The 19,671-nt window shown below is 50.0% G+C and overlaps 2 protein-coding genes across 2 annotated transcripts; both read left to right on the forward strand.

Annotated features, from left to right (window-relative positions):
- The first annotated feature begins 126 nt into the window (after nucleotides 1–126).
- Nucleotides 127–5,204, forward strand: SMIM7 (small integral membrane protein 7). The gene is made up of 5 exons (XM_060232735.1): nucleotides 127–437; nucleotides 3,080–3,121; nucleotides 3,784–3,836; nucleotides 4,524–4,614; nucleotides 5,070–5,204. The coding sequence occupies exons 1-5, from the start codon at nucleotides 412–414 to the stop codon at nucleotides 5,083–5,085; spliced, it is 228 nt and encodes a 75-aa protein (XP_060088718.1). The 5' UTR covers nucleotides 127–411; the 3' UTR covers nucleotides 5,086–5,204.
- A 1,650-nt stretch (nucleotides 5,205–6,854) lies between these two features.
- On the forward strand, nucleotides 6,855–15,293 carry MED26 (mediator complex subunit 26). Its single transcript, XM_060232736.1, has 3 exons — nucleotides 6,855–6,982; nucleotides 11,188–11,262; nucleotides 12,535–15,293. The coding sequence occupies exons 1-3, from the start codon at nucleotides 6,908–6,910 to the stop codon at nucleotides 14,206–14,208; spliced, it is 1,824 nt and encodes a 607-aa protein (XP_060088719.1). The 5' UTR covers nucleotides 6,855–6,907; the 3' UTR covers nucleotides 14,209–15,293.
- The last annotated feature ends 4,378 nt before the right edge of the window (nucleotides 15,294–19,671 follow it).

The raw sequence follows: 19,671 nt of genomic DNA on the forward strand, positions 1-19,671 counted from the left end.
CGCTGCTGCTGCTGCTGCTGGAAGGCTGCCGCCTCGGCCTCTCTCCAAGGGACCCACCCCCAGGAGGAGGAGGCGGCTCTGCTGGGCCGGCGGGCGGGTCCGAAGCAGCAGCAAGGGGGCAAAGGGGGCGGCGACAGGCCCTGAAGCCCGGCGGGCGGGCAGCCACCGGGGCTCCTCCCCTCCTCCTCTGCTGGGGGGCTGGGCTTCAGCCGCGGCTCCTCCCCCCCTCCCGGAACGCCCCTTTGGCGATCGGCTCCACCCAGTGGGCGCGGTTTGTGGCCCGTTCGGGGCTCCTCCCCCTGAGGGGGGCGCGCGCCAGGCCTCTCTGGATTGGCTGAAGAGGCCCAGGTCTCCGCCGCCCCCACCGCTGCCCAGCGGGCATTTCCGGATCCGGGTACTGGAAGAGGCAGGATGCTGGGGGACCTGCTGGTCTGCGGGTAAGCGGAGGGAAGGCCACCCCCCACGAAGGGAAGGGGGCAAGGAGGAGGGCCCCGCTGTGTTCTCCCTGTGATGGGAGGCTGGAGCTCGGGCGGCGGCTGCAGAGCCCCGGGTGGAGGAGTCTTAAGCAGCTGGGAGGGGAGGCGAGCATCCGTCAGGGGCGTCCAACGGGAGAGCTGCGCCGCTGGGTTACCTCATTGTCCCTAAAGCGGCATCTTGGCCATGCCTCTCTATTGGGATCACTCAATAGACAAGAGTGTGCTATTGTTGTGTTTGGAATTTTGCACAAGCAAAACAGCGAGGACCCCTGGAGACAAGAAATGATTGATTGATTTGATTTGCATCCCGCCCTTCCCGCCGAAGCAGGCTCAGGGTGGCTCACAGCATAAAAATCACAGAGTTAAACCAATACATGTTATAAAATAATATATTCTATAAAATTATATGTTTAAAAATTAAAACAACATATCATTTGGTGCTCAGATCTAGATATTATCTTGTTCAATTTTACAGTGCGACGGTATTCCATCTATGATATAGACTCCATATCAGTTAAAGGGCCAGCTGGAAGAGGACTCTTTTGCAGGCTCTGCAGAACTGACCAAGAGTCCGCATGGCCCATATTTCCTCTGGGAGTTGATTCCACCAGTGGGGGCAGCGATCAAAAAGGCCCTTTCCCTGGTTATGCACAAGAAATATAATTCCAGAAGTGAATACGAAATATCAGAAAGTTCAACAATAACACAAATAGTATAGTAAGTGTAGCAAATTAGTTGGAACAGTCCAAAACGTTGAGATATCTTCCAAGGCGTCCACTCCAGCTGTCAAAGGATAAAACGCTTCCTAAGTCATGTTATATGTCAGGGGTGTCAAACATGCGGCCCTGGGGGCCAAAGCAGGCTCCTGGAGGGCCCCTATCAGACCAGCGAGCAACTCATCATCTTCTTCCTTCTCCCTCCCTTGCTTCCTTCTGCATCATAATAAGCTTTGCCAGGCTCTCTCAGTTGCACAGCACAGCTACTAAGCCAAGCCTCTTTCCTTCTGTTGGCTGAGGCTCAGCAAGCCAGTGACGGCAATTAGGCTGAGGGTGTGTGTTTGTCTGTGTCTTTTATAGTTTATATCTCTCTGACCTGGCATTACATTTTATGGCAAACATGGCTGGCCCAACAAGGTCAAGGTCCAGCCCTCATAGCAAGAGAGTTTCACACCCCTCTTCTATGTGGCTGTTTCTCCATGTTGTTCATGGAGCCTATTGGAAATGAGCAGTTGCTGTGCATATATTGTGAGAAGGCTTTATTGTTCCACTGTGAATCTTTCTACAGGCTTGTGGTCCTTGCTCTAGCTTTTTTGGATGCATGTATCCTGGCCTGTTGAAGTCTTGGGGTACCTGAAAAGAAACAGTCATATGATTGTTACCAGTACCTAGGACATTACTTGATAATCTTGATGGTTGGAGTGGACACCTTGGAAGATGTTTCAACTTTTTGGACTGTTTAAACCACTTTGCTATAGTGTGACTTACTGTACAGTTTGTGTTATTGTTAAACTTTTTGATATTTTGTATCAAAAACTTTACTTCTGGAATTATATTTATTGTGAATAATTTTTATCTACCACAGCCCTTGCTGTTTTGCTTGTGCATCTTTTAGATTACAGTTCCCCACTGCTGCTTATCTCTTGTATTTGGAATTTTACCTTAAATCATAGCAATCTGTAGTCTCTGTTTTGTAAATTTCAGCTTTGTAAATTTCCCATATTGATAGCAACCATCAAACTAAAAACAGAGAACCTGAGTTTAAAAAACGTTACAGAATTGGCACACTGTTTTCAATAATGAGCTAACATGAAAGAAGACAAGCCAAATACAGAAGCAGAAGTGGTGAAAAAGCTCTTGGGGACCCTCCCCCAAGTTGCTTTCTAATTTGTTACTGCTGTTGATGTTTTTAATTTATGGGTGGGCTCAAGTGTGGCCAGACTGACAGCTTGAATTTTAAGGGAGAGTGCAACCCCTTTTTGCACTATCCTTTTGGATCTATCTCTGTACCAGTGTTCCTTCGAAGTTGAGTTAGTGTGAGCTAGCTCACAGTTTTTTAGCCTCTCGCTCACACATTTTTGTCTCAGCTCAAGAAAAATGGCTCCGGAGCAAACTAATTTATGCAATAGCTCACAATTTTAATGCCAGTAGTTCACAGAATAGAATTTTTACCACAAGACTCCACAGCTTAGAGGAAGTATTGCTCTGAACAGCTATGTTTTCACCCTGACAATTCTCTTTTTAAACTAACTAAGCTTTGGCTTGGTAACCAGTGCATCATTGATAGGAAAAGAAGAACAAACATGGCCTCATACCAAATTCCCCAGATGGCTGAAGAGTATGAGAGACAAGATGTACAGCTGTGAAAAGTGCAGGAGCCATGCCAAGAGAAAAGGGTGGGGGGCTGGGGGAGGGAAATCATTGAGCTGAGGATTCTAAGAAACATATAGGGAGAAGCTACCCTTAAGTTGTGCCCTTTCAGCTCTCCCCCCTCTCTAAAGCTCAGAGTTTAAGGATGTTCTGGAATAGGGAGGCTGAGGAAAAACAATTCTGCTTTTCGATAGCTGAGTGGACTGTAACCTCTCTGATTTTCTTTTTCCCACATAGGACGCTGTTGGTCAATGCAGGAGCAGTGCTGAACTTCAGGCTGTGAGTGGTGGAGAAACTAGAATTGTCTAGTGTGGATGGGACGGGGGTTATGATAGCAGAGAATTTGGAAACAACCAACAGGTAGTCCCATGACTGGGATTCAATGCTTCACCAGCACAGTCTAGTTGATGGTTAGACAAACTTTGGAGGTGTCCTGTTGCTTGGTGTTAAAACCACCTGGTTATTAGAGGCATAGCTCCCTGGTTCAGTCATGTCAATGTAAAGGGTTTGGGAAAGACCTCACTCTAAGAAGGTGGAAAGTGGCTGCCTGAACTGGCTTTATGGAATATGGAATAAACTTAAAGCAGATTTATATAGGGCTTTTTTGTAGCAGGAACTCCTTTGCATATTAGGCCACACACCCCTGATGTAACCAGTCCTGGAGCATACAGGGCCCACTGTAAGCTCCAGGAAGATTTGCTACATCAGGGGTGTGTGGCTTAATATGCAAATTAGTTCCTGCTACAAAAAAAGCCCTGGATTTATACATCCAACCTCTCTTCCTTCCAGCTTGTCCTTGAAGACGTTCACAGCATCTTATGATGTTTGTGTTTTGACCTTTTGGTCTGTTTGGAACTCTGTCTCTTTCCTTTTGTTCTTTGCTAGGGGAGTTTGTGTCCTTCTAGGGATGTGGGAATGATTATTTTGTGTCTGTTTCTCAGGAAGAAAAAGGAGAGCCAGGGCTTTGGTGAAGAGGTAAAAGAACCAACAACAGGTAAAAGTCCAGAGCACCATACAGTGTCAGAGGATGTTACGATGTAATGTTTCAGGGCAGCCATCGTTGATTGCTTAGGTCTATCCTTAATGCCTTCTTGTCAGCTCTTCAGCACAAGAGGAGTGCAAGCAACAATCCTTCAAGTGCGGTTAAGGCAACAAGTGTTGTGCTGTTGTTCCTGACAAACATCTACAAGTGCTTTCTGCATTATGGGTACTGTAGTTGTCTTGAGCAATTCCTAAATGACAGCTCAGAATAATAAACCCTTGGGATGCTGACTCAGCTCCTTGACGCTCTCACTGAGATAATAAAAATGGCTCTGAGCATATGCTGTATCACTGCTCAGCCCTTCCTTTCAGCTGTGCTTCTCATAAAGTCGTCTTGGAGTTCTATCATTCTGAACAGTATTTTGCACATTTGCAGTGCTGTTTGGTTTAGCTTCCTTTTACCCGGTTTCCTCACTTGCTAATGTTTATGTTACTCTGTTCTTTTTCCTTTTTCTCTGTGCCTCTTTCCCTGTCTCTCTTTAAAAATATAATGAGCTGGGCATGGCCCTGTTTTCCATTTTGGTACTTAACTCTATTAATAATAATTGTTACCAGGTTCAGTTATTCTTGCCAGTGTATAGGAATGCAGGTGGAGTGATATGTTAGCCCATTTTATTTATATGTGCTTTCTTCCACTTAGGTGATAATATCAGAGAGTTTTTGCTGAGTCTGAGGTACTTCCGGATCTTCATTGCTTTATGGAATATCTTTATGATGTTCTGCATGATTGTGTAAGTGTGTGCGTGTAAGAGAGAGAAGGGAGGAATCATCACAACTTATTGTGTGCTTTTTAGACCTTGGATTTAGCACTTACATATTTTTAATATATGTCCTCTCCAATCAGTTTCTGTAAAAGAAAAAGCTTTGTGAGAAATCTTATGTCCCATCTAGTCCTGTTCACAAAAGAATCTTTTAGCATTAAAACTGTGTCACAAAATGGGGAAAACAGGACTGATCCAGTCATACTTTTCTAAATGAGTTGGATAAAGATTTAAGCCTTACCTTCTAAGGTGAGAGGTTCAGGTTTTGAAAGACCCAGTCAACTCACTGGGTGGTTTTCAGCGACCTTCTTCTGTACGTTTGGGGTGATGATATTGATATTCCTGGCCTACTTTACAGGTCTGTTGTAATAATAACCGAGGTAAAAAGTTGATCATTAATTTTACTTTGTCTGGTCTTCCACTAGGTTATTTGGCTCTTAAACACATCTGGGCAGCTGAGGTGACAACTGTAAATGTCAAACTTGGAATCCTTGGTGATGGCTTTCTGATGGAAACATGACCTTTTTGACCTTATGAAGTAAAAGATTACTAAATTTCTAGTACTGGACTCTGACCTGTTCTTTCCCCCAGAAATTCCAACCACGTGCCTCCCTCCTAGCGGGCCTGATCCAGTACAAGGGTTAGAGGGGGGTCAGTCATGTCAGTCTTTTGCCGCACCCCCTCCCCCCCGCCGGTCCCTCCTCATGATCTTGCCATGTTTTGCTTATGCACCCCTCATGATGCCACATGTTCTGCTCATGCACCCCACCAGAAGGGGGACAAATTGCAGCAAGTAGAAGGGGACCGGCTTAGGCTGTTCTCATGAGGTCCACTTTTTCAGCGTGAGGGGTGGATAGATGCATGCAGTGGCCAGTGTTCCCTCTCAGCTGAGTTAATGTGAGCCGCCTCACGGTTTTTTAGCTTCCGACTCGCACGTTTTTGTCTCAACTCAGGAAAAATGGCCCCAGAGCAAACTAATGTATGCAGCAGCTCACAGGTTTCATGTCAGTAGCTCACGAAGTAGAATTTTTGCTCAGACTCCCCAGGATCTCCTGCCTTCCAGGGGGTTGCTGGGAGGGGGTGTAGGGACTACTCTACCCTTGGAGAGGTGCCAAACTCATCAGTCCACTGTTGAGCCAGCAGGGCAGGGAGCCCATTGTCCTCAAGTGTAATGCATCGAGTTGCCTGGCCTTCAGTACAGATTTATTTAGCGTTCTTTATAGTGTGCTGCCTCTCCCACTGAGACTGGAGGTATATGACCCACTATAAGTCTTGCAGTCATTGGCATTTGACACATCTAATAAGTAGTGCAGTACAATACAACTAGGATTGTGGACATTTTAAACATATCCATTGTCCGAACAAAGCAAGACTCTCAATCCACGCCCCCCGAGTGCCGTGTGAGTTGTTCTGAGGAGTTGCGGGAGACGTTTTGCCTGGATTTATATGTTTCGTGGCCCCTTTAGAGGTGTGTGTTGGGGGAGGGGAGCACAGGTGGGTTTCACAGCACACCTGTCTTTAGGAATTTCGTTAAATTCTCACATTTTTAACCAAACACAACTTAAGAAATCCAAATTCTCTGAGGTTTGTGGACCTTGAATTGAGGTCTGTGATGCAAATCCACTTGCCTCAATGTTAGCTTGATTCTGCCCCACCCCCTCCTAAATCCGGCATTGTAAGCAGTTGGGTATAGTGTGAAGCCTAGGGTCTTAATTTCCGTGTGTGTGGTGGTTGTGGTGGAGCCATTTCCTGAGGAGAAAGGGCGTCCTCTCCTTTTCCCGCCCTTTCTCCTCCTCCCTCCCCTCGGCCCCTCCCCCTCCCGGCAGCCCTTCCAGAAGTGCGCAGGTGCTTTCGCGCAGGCGCTGTGGCGCCGAGGCGGGAGGCGCGCGCGCACCGTCGCGGTGGGGAGCTGTTGCGCCGTGACGCCACAGACGCGCCGTGCTGCGCTGCGTGCCGCCGTCAGGCGTGTCCCATGGTGCACCGCGCGGGCTGGCTCCTGCCCACAGTGGAGTTCGGCCTCCTCCTCCGCCGCCGCCGAGCCCAGGCCAGGCCAGCCGGAGCCGCAGCCGGTCCCCCGTCCTCCCCTGCCGGCGGGGCGCGCGAGCGGAAGATGCGGTGGCGGCTGCCCCGCGGCCAGGCGGGCGAGTGAGGCCGGGAAGAGGGGCCGGCCGGGGAGGGAGGGAGGGAGTGGGGGGCCGCCGCCGCCTCTGCCCCGCCCCGCCCGGCTCCCCCCTCCCCCGCCGCCTTCCCCCCCAGGGAGGCAATGACAGCGGCTCCGGGACCCTCCCCGCAGCAGATCAGGGACCGGCTGCTGCAGGCCATCGACCCCCACAGCAACGTGAGTGGATGGGCAGGGAGGGCTCCCCACTGGCCCCTTCCCTTCCCTTGGCTTGGCTGGTGCGCGCCTCCCTGCACCCCCCGGCTTCGCTCGCCCTCTGCCTGGCCTGCTTTGTGTCGCACCTCCGCGGTTCCAAGCATGCTGCGTCCTCACACCGGCCCTGAGGAGTAGGCTCAGGCTCTCGCGTGCAGGGGGTTGGGGGGAGCTGGGGCCACACAGCCTGTGGGCCACGCATGTCTCTTTTGGCGTGCCTGGGACTCATGGCTGCCTGCTGGCGATCCTTACTGGGGTGTGGACGTGCAGAGAGGCGGCTTTTTACTGCCTGCCTCTGTGGAGGCCTTGCCAGGTGGGCCCTTCTTACTTCCCAAGGTATGACGAGGCGTGCCTTTTCTTGGTTCCCCCAGATTATCTTTCTTGCCCCCCCTCCGTAGGGAGACAACACTGTCCCGTTTATTCTAGGTTAAAGCATACTTCCCTAGCCTTGCTAAGGTGTGTTTTATTTGGGGATTCCTCCCCCAAGTGCCTAGCAGATGCCCCAGATGCCTTCCATTGCCTTAATTCCTTGCTCCACCACCAGTGTTCTGTGTCCACGATACTGGAGTGGGGGAGTCCTGCACTGGGTTAGTTGCACAGCACTCTTGGATCCCAGCCTGAACTGTTGCAAGGTCTAAGCTGTCTCCTTTCAAATCTTGCTGCATCTCCCATGCTTTTGCCCAGATATCAGTGCTGCCTACTTTGCGCCTTCCCTATCCAGCCACTTTGGCTTCTTCTGCTGTACTTTTCCCCAGGTGTGACACACATACTGAAGCCATACAGTCATTTGCTGCATCCCCCCCCCCAAAAAAAAAATTGTGAATCATTGGTCTGTGTTGATGATCTGCTTTTGGGAGCAGGCTGTGCTGGGAAAGCTTTGACCCAGAAGAGCCAACTTCAGCTTTACTCTTGTTACATCTGAAGGATTTTCTTCTGAGCTGAACTCCTGTTTTTGTCAAATAATGTATTGAATAATAGAATATTTTTGATATTATAAGTTCCAGATGATGGCTTAGGAAGATGTCTAAGAGAGGACAAGGTAGAAGTTTAAATTATGCAGAGGGTAATGAAAGTGGATAGACAGAATTTTTTCTTTCTCAAATCTAGTATTAGAATTCAAGAGCACTTAAATACAGTCAGAATAGACAAAAGTGTTTCTTTGCATAATTGGTGGGGTTTGCTGCTAGTGTGTATAATGATGGCTGTGATTATAGATAAATGTAGAAGATTAGCAAAATTCACTAGCCATTGTGAGTAGGAGACAACAGCAGGAGAAGGTCTCAGCCTCTGTGCCCTGTTGTTGGCCCTCAAGCTCAACTAGACAACCTCTGTGTGAAACAGGATGCTGGACTAGATGGACCCTCACTAGTCTGACTCAGCAGGGCTCTTGTGATATTCAGTGACTTGCACATCCATCTACGGGGCTCAGTGCGGGTCTGAGGATGAATTCAGACTGCAGTTGATGCAACAAATATCACCCCCTTCCTTGTATGATCAAAGGCCAGAAGTTGCCTTGTTTAGTTTTGGAAACCCAGGACTTCAGGTGGAAGATAGCGATAGAGAACACTGTTGCATTCTACATATATTTCACGCTTAACACAAAGGACAGTTCCCATATTAGAGAGAGCCAGGGCTACAACAGCTAATGACGATTAAGTTGATCACAGATTTTGTTTAGGAGTGAGAAGATCCAGATTAGAAAAATGGAGGGCTGTGTTCACTTGACCTGGTTCTATGCAGCAGGCCCCTTTTGAAGTTCACTGTCTGAGAAACACGCACATACACTCGCCTTGATCCATCAAGAGTGATGTTGTCTCCAAGCCTTGCTGGCCCAATCCACCCCAGCTTCTCTAGTGGGTTGTTATTAGTGCATGTATACAACACATTTCACATGTTCAGATTGTATCACGTATACAAGGGACCGTGCAGTAGCTCTATGAACAGAACCTTGTTTCATTCGACTGTGCAAAGGCTTCATAGCGAGCTGATGCTTGAGGAGTGGAAATTAGATGGGATTCCAGCCCTTGGCTTTCTCACTGACCTGGAAGTGAGCACTTGTGTTGCTGTCAAGTGTAAATGTCAGTTCCTGTCCCTGTTGTGTGAGCTTTTTGTGCCCTGATAGTGTGAAGTTGGGTCTTGCTGATGCAGATGCCAATGACCCATGCCTGATTTAGTGGCAGTAGTGCTGACCTTCCAGCAACTGGCTTGTTTTAAACCGAGTAGAGTTTCTGCACTGTCCCATGGTTTGCCCGTGAGTTCTGGTGAAAACCTCTTGGCAGTCTGCATGAGGCTTCTTTAGCCATAGTGTAGCTCAGGGTTGGGCAACTTGTTCCATTGTTGGTTTCCCTCACCTCAAGAGCCAGTTTGATGTAGTGGTTAAGAGTGGTGGACTCTAATCTGGGAGAACTGGGTTTGATCCCCCACCACTCCACATGCACCTGCTGGAATGACCTTGGATCAGTCACAAGTTCTCTCAGAGCTGTTCCTCTCAAGAGCAGAGGTCCATCAATGGCTCTTAGTCACAGCTTATCATTGGAATTCTCTGTCTGGGGCAGTGATGCTCTGTATTCTGGGTGCTTGGTGAGGCACAGTGGGAGGGCTTCTGGTGTCCAGGCCCCATTGGTGGACCTCCTGATGGCACCTGGGATTTTTGGCCACTGTATAACAGTGTTGGACTGGATGGGCCATTGGCCTGATCCTACAGGGTTTCTCTTATGTGACACAGAGTGCTGGACTGGATGGGCCATTGGCCTGATCCAACATGGCTTCTCTTATGTTCTTATGTGACACAGAGTGTTGGACTAGATGGGCCATTGGCCTGATCCAACAGGGCTTCTCTTATGTTCTTATGTGAGACAGAGTGTTGGGCTGGATGGGCCATTGGCCTGATCCAACAGGGCTTCTCTTACGTTCTTATGTGACACAGAGTGTTGGACTGGATGGGCCATTGACCTGATCCAACAGGGCTTCTCTTATGTGACACAGAGTGTTGGACTGGATGGGCCATTGGCCTGATCCAACATGGCTTCTCTTATATTCTTATGTGACACAGAGTGTTGGACTGGAGGGGCCATTGACCTGATCCAACCTGGCTTCTCTTACGTTTTTAAGAGCAGTTTCTGTCAGAGCTCTCTCAGTCCCACCTACCTCACAGTGTGTCTGTGGTGGGAAGGGAAAGGAGATTGTAAGCCTTTCTGCGTATAAATCCAGTCTCTTCTTCTCAAACATTAAATCTATTAGTGTTTTCTTTGTGAAATAATGACTTTCTTTTCTCTTGGGCATTTCTTTCACACTTTTGCCAGACCAAGCAGTGTGTGTCTGTTTTGTACTTGAGGGAATGGAGTGGTTTGCCTGGTAGAGCGGTCAGAGTGCCAGGCTAGGATCCAAGAAGTCCAGGTGTGGATGGCCACTTTGCTGGGGAGCCTCCCAGGGTGACCTTGGGACGGTTTCCGTCAGCCTGTTTTGCAGGGTCATCGTTCTAAGGATAAAATGAAGGAGAGGCGAGCCATGTTGTGAGCACTCTGGGTCCCTCTTGGAGAGATAAATAAAGGATTATGGAAGGATCTTGAGACCAATGAAAACGAGCAGAGGTCCCTTGGAGCATGCTCTCATCTGGAGTTTTCTTATTCTTTGGAAGCAAGTATTCCTCTGAACCAGTTTAAAAGTAGACCCAGCCCAGTTTGCCAAGTGCATAACTCTAGGGCACTAGGAAATAACATCCTGTGAAAACCTTGTTTCCCAAAGACCAGCCTGATCATGGCTTTTGTGGTTTTACCAGAGGTCTCTCTTGCCTACTGAAGAATGTGCTGTGTATTCCATCACTAAGCATATCAGGCTGCTTTTGAGGCTTCCATTACGTATGAACATACCCACAGGTTGGTGAGCACAGTGGAGCTGGGTCACAGTAGTGAATGTTGCCATCACAGTGAAAGGCCTGCTGCACTAGTAGGTAATAGCTGTCCTAAGTTCCCTTTCTGAAGAGACTGTGGCCCAGCTTCCGAGTTCGAGTGAATGCGCGGAAGGATTATCTGCAAAGTGGCCAGTTGAGGCTGTCTTCTCAGCCCTCCATAGCCATGTATTTGAGGTTGCCAACCGGAGTACTTCAGCTTCAGAGGACCTATTGTCTCTCTCAGCCAGTGGTTATATTGTCTGTTCTTTCCCTTCTCCTCCAGATACAGAACATGGTGGCAGTACTGGAAGTGATCTCCAGCTTGGAGAAATACCCGATTACCAAAGAGGCCCTTGAGGTAGGTTTCCGCATTGATTGGTTTCAGTAGGCAAGCCAGCTTTCTGCACAGACTTGGAAAAGAGGATCATCCTCTCTGTTGGATGGGAGGAACCAGCACAGTGCTAGTCATTTGGGTCTGGCTTCCCAGTCTCTGTATTTGGAATGCCGGGCTGGAAATAGCATAGTGGGCCTTCTGTTCTGTTTCTGACTGTGGGCAGGATCCCCCCCACTCCCCCCCATTGCTGCAGCTGTCTCACTTCTTGCCTGGATGCAGTTGCTCCTTCGGGGCAGGTGAAGAGGAAGAGTTTGCAGTCTGGGCATCTGGTGGCAAAATGCTCTTTGTTCTTTCTCACCTTGTTTAATTTTGGCTTCACTCAGCACTTAATGCAGAGGCCAGAGCTGCCTCATTGCCACTTCCCTCGGGGTGGGAAGGCGGCGGCGGCGGCAGCAGCGTCACTTTGCCATGGAGTGAATGGGGACTGCAGTGGGGCACACTAGGCAGAGCTGAGGGGACTTGGGGGGCTTTGCAGGGCTCCAGGCCACAGCTTAAGGTTTCTTTTCTTCCCCTGATTGGCGGGGAGCACACACTGCAGCTGTGGGCTGAAGCAGCAGCACTGATGCCGCCCCCCCTTCCTGGTGCTGTTTTGCATGCAGTGCCTGAAAATATACAGCCTTGCTGATCGCTTATGGGCAGGATACTCCAAAGCGTGAAAAGTCAAGGGATCAGCTTAACACGTTGCAGCCACCCATGTGTCACTCTGAAGGGGGGGCTTCCATCGACGCCCACAGCCCCTTCCTCTGCCAATGTTTGTCAGCAAAACAGACAGTCACTTCCAGTGGGCTTGAACGCGTTCCTTGATTTGTGGGGCATTTCAAGCCTTGCTCCATGTGGCACAAACACTCAGCCCTCCTGTTTCTTCTGCTACACATCGGAGTGGCTCACAGCTCCCTTCCCAGATCTTATTAGCTGATTTTAATGGCCAGCTTTGCCCTGCCCTAGTAACCTCTGGTCTGCAGCAGACAGTAAACCCTGCCACAAGGGGGGTGGTGTTGAAGGTGTGCAGGTGCACACCTTGTGTTCCTCCTGATTCTAACAAAGTTGCTGTTTTGGGGGACGGGGGAGGGGACTGCCGGAATTTCTCTGCAGAATTTAGCTTCTCTGTGTGTAGATTTGGAGGAAGAGATCCTCTGCTGTTGTGTGTCATGGGAGTCAAGGGTGGCCACGGCACCACTTGATTGGGAGTCTTGTCAGGTGACTTCTGTGTTCCTTGTTTTCCTTCTTCTAAAATAGGAAACGAGACTGGGCAAGCTGATCAATGATGTGCGGAAGAAAACAAAGAATGAGGAGCTGGCCAAGCGTGCAAAAAAACTGCTGCGGAATTGGCAGAAGCTGATCGAGCCCGTAACACAAAACGAGACTGCCTCGAGGGGCTTGTCCAATCCGCCTGGATCTGCAAACGGCGGAGCTCACAATTGCCGTGTGGAAACGCCGCCCGTGGCTGTGGTGGGCTCAAAGCCCGTTCATGATGTGAAGAACAGGAACGATGTGCAGAAGCTGAACTCCCCAAAGCCTGAGAAGCCAGGCAACCGGAAGCGGAGAGGTGAGCCCCATGATGGCCACCAGGGCCCTCCTCCCTCGAAGGTTTCTAAAGCCAGCTATGAAGTATTACAGAACTCTTCCCCGCCTCCCACCAATGGGATTGGGGGGAGCCCAGAGAGCTTCCCCAGCCCTCCAGAGGTGGCCACACTGCCTGGAGCAGAAGGGAGCCAAGTGGACCTGGGTGAAAATGACAAACCCAGTAAGATTCCGGTCAATGCGGTCAGGCCCCACACCAGCTCTCCAGGGCTCTTCAAACCTACTGGAGCTTCCTCATTGCTCAAGACGGCAGCGTTGCAGCAGCAGCAGCAGCATGAGAAAGCGGAGGAGGCAGCCAGCCAAGCCCGGAGCCCCCGTTGCTCCTCCTTCAGCCCAAGGAGTGTCAGGCTGGAAACATTTGCTCGGCAGCACACCACGTGCGCTCTGAAGGGCTCCATGTCCACTCCATCTCCAAGGCCTCCCCTCCTGGATGCTGCAGTGGCAGCACCCTCGTCACCGCCTCTTTCTCTGGCTCAGCCGTCGACCCCACCAGCCCTGGCCAGGAGGCTGGAGGCATCTCCGCAGGAGGGCCCAGAGCCCCCTCTGCCCTCCCCGGAGCAGCAGGCAGCACCTGAGGGTCAACACTGGCTCGCGGCAGGTGGGAGCGGCCTGCACCTTTCGGAGTCCTTGGCTGGCTTTTCGCCGGACACCTCAAAGATGGACAGCGACAGTGCTGCATCAGGGTCTGACAGCAGAAAGAAGAAAAAATACCGGCCCAAAGACTACGTGGTCAACTTGGACGGGCAGGCACTAGAAGCAGGTGTCAAGCCCGTCCGGTTAAAAAAGGAGAGGCGACTTACCTTTGACCCCAAGACGGGCGAGATTAAACCTTTAACGCAGAGGGACTCTCTGCAGGCGGACCTCCCTGCTCTTGCCCTGCAGCACAGGACAGACACAGACAGGCAGGAGCAAGCCCCGCCCCTGCTTCAGAGTCCCTTTGAACAAACTAATTGGAAAGAGCTGTCCAGGAATGAAATCATTCAGTCCTACTTGGACAGGCAGAGTACCTTGCTGTCCTCTTCAGGAGTGCAGACTCCTGGGGCCCCCTACTTCATGTCTCAATATTTAAAGCAAGAGGAAAGCACTAGGAGAGAGGCCAGAAAGACCCACGTTCTGGCTCCTGTCAGCAGCAAACCCACAAACTTGCCTGGGGTGACACGAGAGGTCACGAGGGAAGACCTCGGCAGGATATCTGACCAGTCTTGGCCAGGTGTGAACGGTTGCTATGACACACAGGGTAACTGGTATGATTGGACGCAGTGCATATCGCTAGACCCACACGGGGATGACGGGCGCCTGAACATCCTGCCTTATGTCTGCCTAGACTGAGTACAGTTTTGCTAAGATGCTTTTTACATCGGCAGACAGTAAAACGGGCAGGTGCTACCCCACCCCCCCATCCCCGCCCCGTCACACTGAAACAGGCTCGCCAGGCAGAGGGTATGTACGAGAACTGGATACTGGCAGTTCCTCTTTTTTGTGAGGAGCTGGTACCAGTTCACTAACACGTATTGCAAAGGAAGGCATAATGAAGGTTGATTTAAAAACACACAGAGTCTGTAGAGCTCCAAACTCTCTAGCAAGGCAGCCCTTAAAAAGTGTTAGTCCCCACAAAGTGAGAGGTGTTTCCAGCACTCTGAATGCCAGAATCTGAGGAAAGGCAGGTACAGGCAGGCATTGTGGAAGTGGAACATTAACACAGTAGGTGAGTCTATTTATTTGTCTTGATTTGGTTTTCTTTTTTTTTTCTATTAAAAAATATAACATGGCAGTGAGATATTGGAAAATGAACTCCGCACAACTGTAGTTACCTCTTATTTGCATTGCATCTCTGCACACCAGTTGTGTGCTCTTGAGCAGTCCCTTATGTGGAGGGTTGGTTTGCCATGATGTGTTGTGCTAGAAGTTCGGAGGGGAGAGAACTACCACCTTCAGCACAGCATTCTGCCATCTGCTCTGGGTTTGTGTCAATCCAGTCTGAAAGATGCTGCAGAAAATGTTACTGTTGTCCCAGCATCACCACCAGCCAGCGTGTGTGTGTGCGTGCGTGCTCCCCAGCAACGCTTTGCAGGGAAGCGAGGGAGGGAGGGAGAGAGGAGTCACTTCTTTTTGTTTGTTTCTTTAAAAAAAAAAAATCAAAAGCAATGGAGGGTGCTACTAGTTTGTAAATGTCCTGTGAAGGGGGAAATGGGAGCCTGTTTGTATGCTGGAAATATACTTGTTACCATTCCTTTAGATATTGTTTGCCTTATGGATACCCATCACAATTGCGATTTGCAAAAACAAGAGCCTTAGTGAATGTACAGTAACTAGACTTCTGTGCTCCTGAGACGCAGAAGAAGCAACTTTGCTATTGGTCCTTTAAGTGGACACGTTGTGATATAAATGTGGAAATAAAAGAAATTTGCACAAAACGCAGTGTGGTTTTTATATACTCATGTATTTAAAATTAGTCTGGGTTGGTGACTCCCCCCCCCCCCCTTGCTTGGGCCCGTGTGGATGGGGCCTTCCACTTGCTGCTGCTCTTAGGCGGGGTGGATTTTAACACGTGTGTAGTTTTTATGTTGGTAGAAGTAAGTTGGAGCTAATTCTTTGCCTACATTTTGTGTTGAATAGACACACACACACACACCCTCTTCCTTACTGAGATTAGCCTTCAGCCTCGGTTAATCTGCTCTGCCTGTTAATAAGATGATGGCGGAAGCCTCCCCTTGTAACTTCCAGCTCTCTCTCCTGTGAAAGAGCCAGATGGGTGCCCCTTGCCTGCTCTCTCTTTCTGCAGCTAGGCTGTGCTTGTGACCATGTGGATCTTTGCTTGTCAACACTTAAGTAAGTGTGGCCACCCCCCCCCTTCAAATCTGGGGTGAGAAAGCAAGGCTGCACAGACCTGCTTCTGAGCAAGGAGGGAGCCGTGACTGTCCTCATTCCTTGCAGCAGGAGGAGTGGGAGGAGCAGGTGCCCCAGTGATGAGGGAGGCCTTCTGCGTGTGTTGCGCAGAATCCTGACGGGCAGAATGGCATTCCCTCTGCAGAGCTGGACTCCCCTCCATCCTGCTGCGGCACAAAGTCCCGGGGACCCCTAGGAGCAGCATTTGGGGGGGTGGGGGGCACAGAGCTGGCAAGAATCTGTGGACGTTTCAGCTGGATCACAACCAGTAGTGTGTTTAGCGTTCAGTGTGCTTGCTTCAGACGTGTAGGATGACCTAGGCTGAAGATGCCATTCTGAGTTCACTTTCCCAGGGGGGAGCTCAGTGGGCTGACTTCTGAGCACCCTCTCAAAATCCATTCTCTCTGCTTTGGTTTGGACTGTCTTTCTTCGACTTGGTTGCTGTGTGTGTCTTGTCAACGAGCAGCGGGACTGACTGTGCTTGCAGGCACAGAAATCACCGTTGTGCACAGGGAGACAGTAAGTGGTCGTGGCAGAAGCATTTTAAGCACAGAGGCACCGAGAAGTGGCTTGTTGAGCAGTGGGGCCCAGTTGCTGTGCAAGGCCGAAAGCGACCTCTTTGGAGCATCAGTGAGCAGGAATATATAACATGGTTTCCCTAGGTTTGTGGTGCTTGTTGATTTGGAGGATGCAGCGCTTCAGACATGTTCATCTGCTCGAGAATGGGGTCGTGTGGGTCACTGTGCCTGAGGCAGCTCTGTCAAGACTTGCAAGGGTCAGGAGGCCTCAGAACACCTTTTGCACCTGGCGAATGCTCCTTGCATCGAGACAGAAGTGCCACTGCTGGGGGAATGGCTTTGCGGGAGCCAGCTCTGTGCTTTTTTTAAAAGGCTAGCAGATTTGTAGTTATAATGAGTCCATGGGAGCTTTTGTCCAAATGGTTCTGTTAGTCTTAAGGGACTCTCGCTTTCCTTTCTGCCTGCAATGGAGGAGGCCTTGGCCCCGAAGAGTTTCTGTTTTGAGGGGGCTGTAACAGAATACCTAGGAGCCAATCTTGTTAGGATTTCCTTCTGGGCCTGTATGCGGAATTGAAAACAAATCAGCCAGTATCATAATGCCCCTGTATAAATCGATGGTGCGGTCTCATTTGGAGTACTGTGTGCAGTTCTGGTTGCCGTGCCTCAAAAAGGATATTATAGCATTGGAGAAAGTCCAGAAAAGGGCAACTAGAAGGATTAAAGGGCTGGAACACTTTCCCTATGAAGAAAGGTTGAAACGCTTGGGACTCTTGAGCTTGGAGAAACGTCGACTGTGGGGTGACATGATAGAGGTTTACAAGATAATGCATGGGATGGAGAAAGCAGAGAAAGAAGTACTTTTCTCCCTTTCTCACAATACAAGAACTCGTGGGCATTCGATGAAATTGCTGAGCAGACAGGTTAACACGGATAAAAGGAAGTACTTCACCCAAAGGGTGATTAACATGTGGAATTCACTGCCACAGGAGGTGTGGCGGCCACAAGTATAGCCACCTTCAAGAGGGGTTTAGATAAAAATATGGAGCACAGGTCCATCAGTGGCTATTAGCCACAGTGTGTGTGTATATATAAATTTTTTTGCCACTGTGTGACACAGAGTGTTGGACTGGATGGGCCGTTGGCCTGATCCAACATGGCTTCTCTTGTGTTCTTATGCTGTGGATCACACTCTAAGCCTGTTTGTGTTTAACACGTCTCCCGTATTGCACTCTTTGGGCTGCAGTCCTGTCTCCATTACTCTCAACTCAGTGGGACTGACTGCTGAGAAAAGCAACCAGCACTAGTTGGATGTGTGCTGTCATCGGGGTACCTGTAAGTACTTGTGCTGCTGCATTCTGGGCCAGTTGTAATTTCCAAGTCAACTTCAAGGGCAGCCCTACATAGAGTGAGTTACAGTATTCCAGCCTGGAGGTGACCACTGTATGGATCACGGTGGTGAGGTCAGGATGTGAGAGAAGGGGAGGGGGCAGTTGCCCCAATTGGCATAGCTGAAGAAACACCAGCCTGGCAGTGTTTGCAACCTGGGTCTCCACAGATGAGGAAGCATCCAGGATCACGCCCAGGCTCTTGATGGTTGGTGCCAATGCTAGCGGCTCACCATCCAGAGCTGGAGTTGGCACCCCATCTTGGATTGTCCCTGCTCCTCCACAGGACCCCTCCTTTGACTGATTTGGTCTCAGCCAGCTCTGTTTCAGCCACCCAGTCACAGCCTCCAGTCCCTCAACCAAATTAGGTGGGGTGGCAGCCAGCTGAATGGATCTGTCTCAACAGATACAGCTGGATGTCATCAGTGTACTGGTGACAAACCAGCCCAAAACTCAGCATCAGTTGGGTGAGAAGGTGCCTATAGATGTTTAGCAACCTAAGAGAGAGGACTGCCCCCTGGAGAACCCCGCAAACCAAAGGGTAGCAGGGTGATACCCTCTCCTAGCGTCACCCTCTGTCCCCAGCCCTGGAGAAATGAGGGAAGCCACTTCAAGGCTACCCCACAGACCCCTACGTTGGCGAGGCAATGGGCCAACAGGTCATAGACAACTGTCGAATGCTGCTGTCAGGTCTAAAAGCAGCAGCACCAACTCACCTTGATCCAGGTGCCTGCAGAGACCATCTGTGAGGACAACCGGCACCACCTCTGTCCTATGGGCAGGCAGAAGCCAGACGTGTCATCCAGGAAACTGGAGCTGCTCCACCTCCATTCTTTCAGTTGCCTTGCCCAGAAACAAAGGAGCCAGCGGGTCTAAAGATGGCTTTTTCCAGAGCAGTGTTACCATGGCCTCTTAGTCCCCCTGGACTAAACTAAGGGGACAGATGGATAATGTACATTGGGCCCCTGTATTCTATCACTGCAGGCCCTCACCAGCCACAATGGACATGGTCCTAAGAGGCACGTGGTCAGTCTGACAGCACCCAGGATCCTGTTGACATTGGCCTGAGAGTCAGCCGAAGTTGCCAAGTACTGGATCCAAAGACAGTCAAGGGGCCTTGAGTTCCCTGACCTTCAACAGTGGCACAGCAGGTCTTGGCAGAGCAACAGGACTTTATTTGCAAAAAAAGTTCACAAATGTCTCACTGCTTATGGCCAAATTTCTCATATTTTGGACTCTCCCTGAAAGGGAGGTTAGAGACACAATTACCTTAAATAATTGTGCTGGGTGAGAGCTAGTAGATGTGATGGAAGCTATAAAGAAATCTCTTTTAGCAGCTTTCACTGCCATTGCATAGGTTTTCATAGATACCCTATAGGATGTTCTTGCAGCTTCATTACAAGTCTGACACCAAACTTGTTCTAGCTGCCTAAGTTCTCACTTCATCCCCGTGTGCTCCATGTTATGCCAAAGGGCCAGGTTAGAGCGGGAATGAAGAGGGCATTGGGGAGCAATTTCATTGATGGCTTCAGAGAGGTGTGTATTCCAGTCCTCTATCAGCACGTCCAATGAATTGCTTGGAGGTAACTGATCCCACAGGATGTTCTGGAAGCCTGTACAATCCATAAGTCTCTGTGGATGAGCATAAATCCATTCGCCACTTAGATAGAGCAAGGGCAGAGCACTCAACCGAGCCTTCAGGGCACAGTGATTTGACCATGGCACCCTGTCAGTGGTAATCAGACCCACATCTATCCCCGTTCCAAAGATCAAATCCAGTGTGTGGCCTGGTGTATTGAGGGCCTGGTACAAACTGGGAGTCCCAGCGTTGCCCCAGTCCATCAACACCAGGTCCAGAGCCGGACTGGACGCAGCCGCATCAGCATGGATGCTGAAGTCCCCAAGAACCTTGGGAACTCCAAGACCCAACCAGCAACCACCTCCAGCGGCCTAGCATGCTGCCTGCTGGTACACTAGGTGGTCAGTACACCAGCCAGGCAGCC

The sequence above is a fragment of the Heteronotia binoei genome, chromosome 2 (genome assembly GCF_032191835.1).
Source record: "Heteronotia binoei isolate CCM8104 ecotype False Entrance Well chromosome 2, APGP_CSIRO_Hbin_v1, whole genome shotgun sequence".
NCBI classification, from domain to species: domain Eukaryota; kingdom Metazoa; phylum Chordata; class Lepidosauria; order Squamata; family Gekkonidae; genus Heteronotia; species Heteronotia binoei.

What these genes read in the sequence shown, in the direction of transcription:
- SMIM7 (XM_060232735.1), top strand. Translation starts at nt 412, where the DNA reads ATGCTGGGGGACCTGCTGGTCTGCGG. An exon ending in GCAGTGCTGAACTTCAGGCT is followed by an intron (nt 3,122 to 3,783) that starts GTGAGTGGTGGA and finishes TCTGTTTCTCAG; the next exon opens with GAAGAAAAAGGAGAGCCAGG. An exon ending in GGTAAAAGAACCAACAACAG is followed by an intron (nt 3,837 to 4,523) that starts GTAAAAGTCCAG and finishes TCTTCCACTTAG; the next exon opens with GTGATAATATCAGAGAGTTT.
- MED26 (XM_060232736.1), top strand. Translation starts at nt 6,908, where the DNA reads ATGACAGCGGCTCCGGGACCCTCCCCGCAGCAGATCAGGGACCGGCTG. An exon ending in CCATCGACCCCCACAGCAAC is followed by an intron (nt 6,983 to 11,187) that starts GTGAGTGGATGG and finishes CTTCTCCTCCAG; the next exon opens with ATACAGAACATGGTGGCAGT. An exon ending in TTACCAAAGAGGCCCTTGAG is followed by an intron (nt 11,263 to 12,534) that starts GTAGGTTTCCGC and finishes CTTCTAAAATAG; the next exon opens with GAAACGAGACTGGGCAAGCT.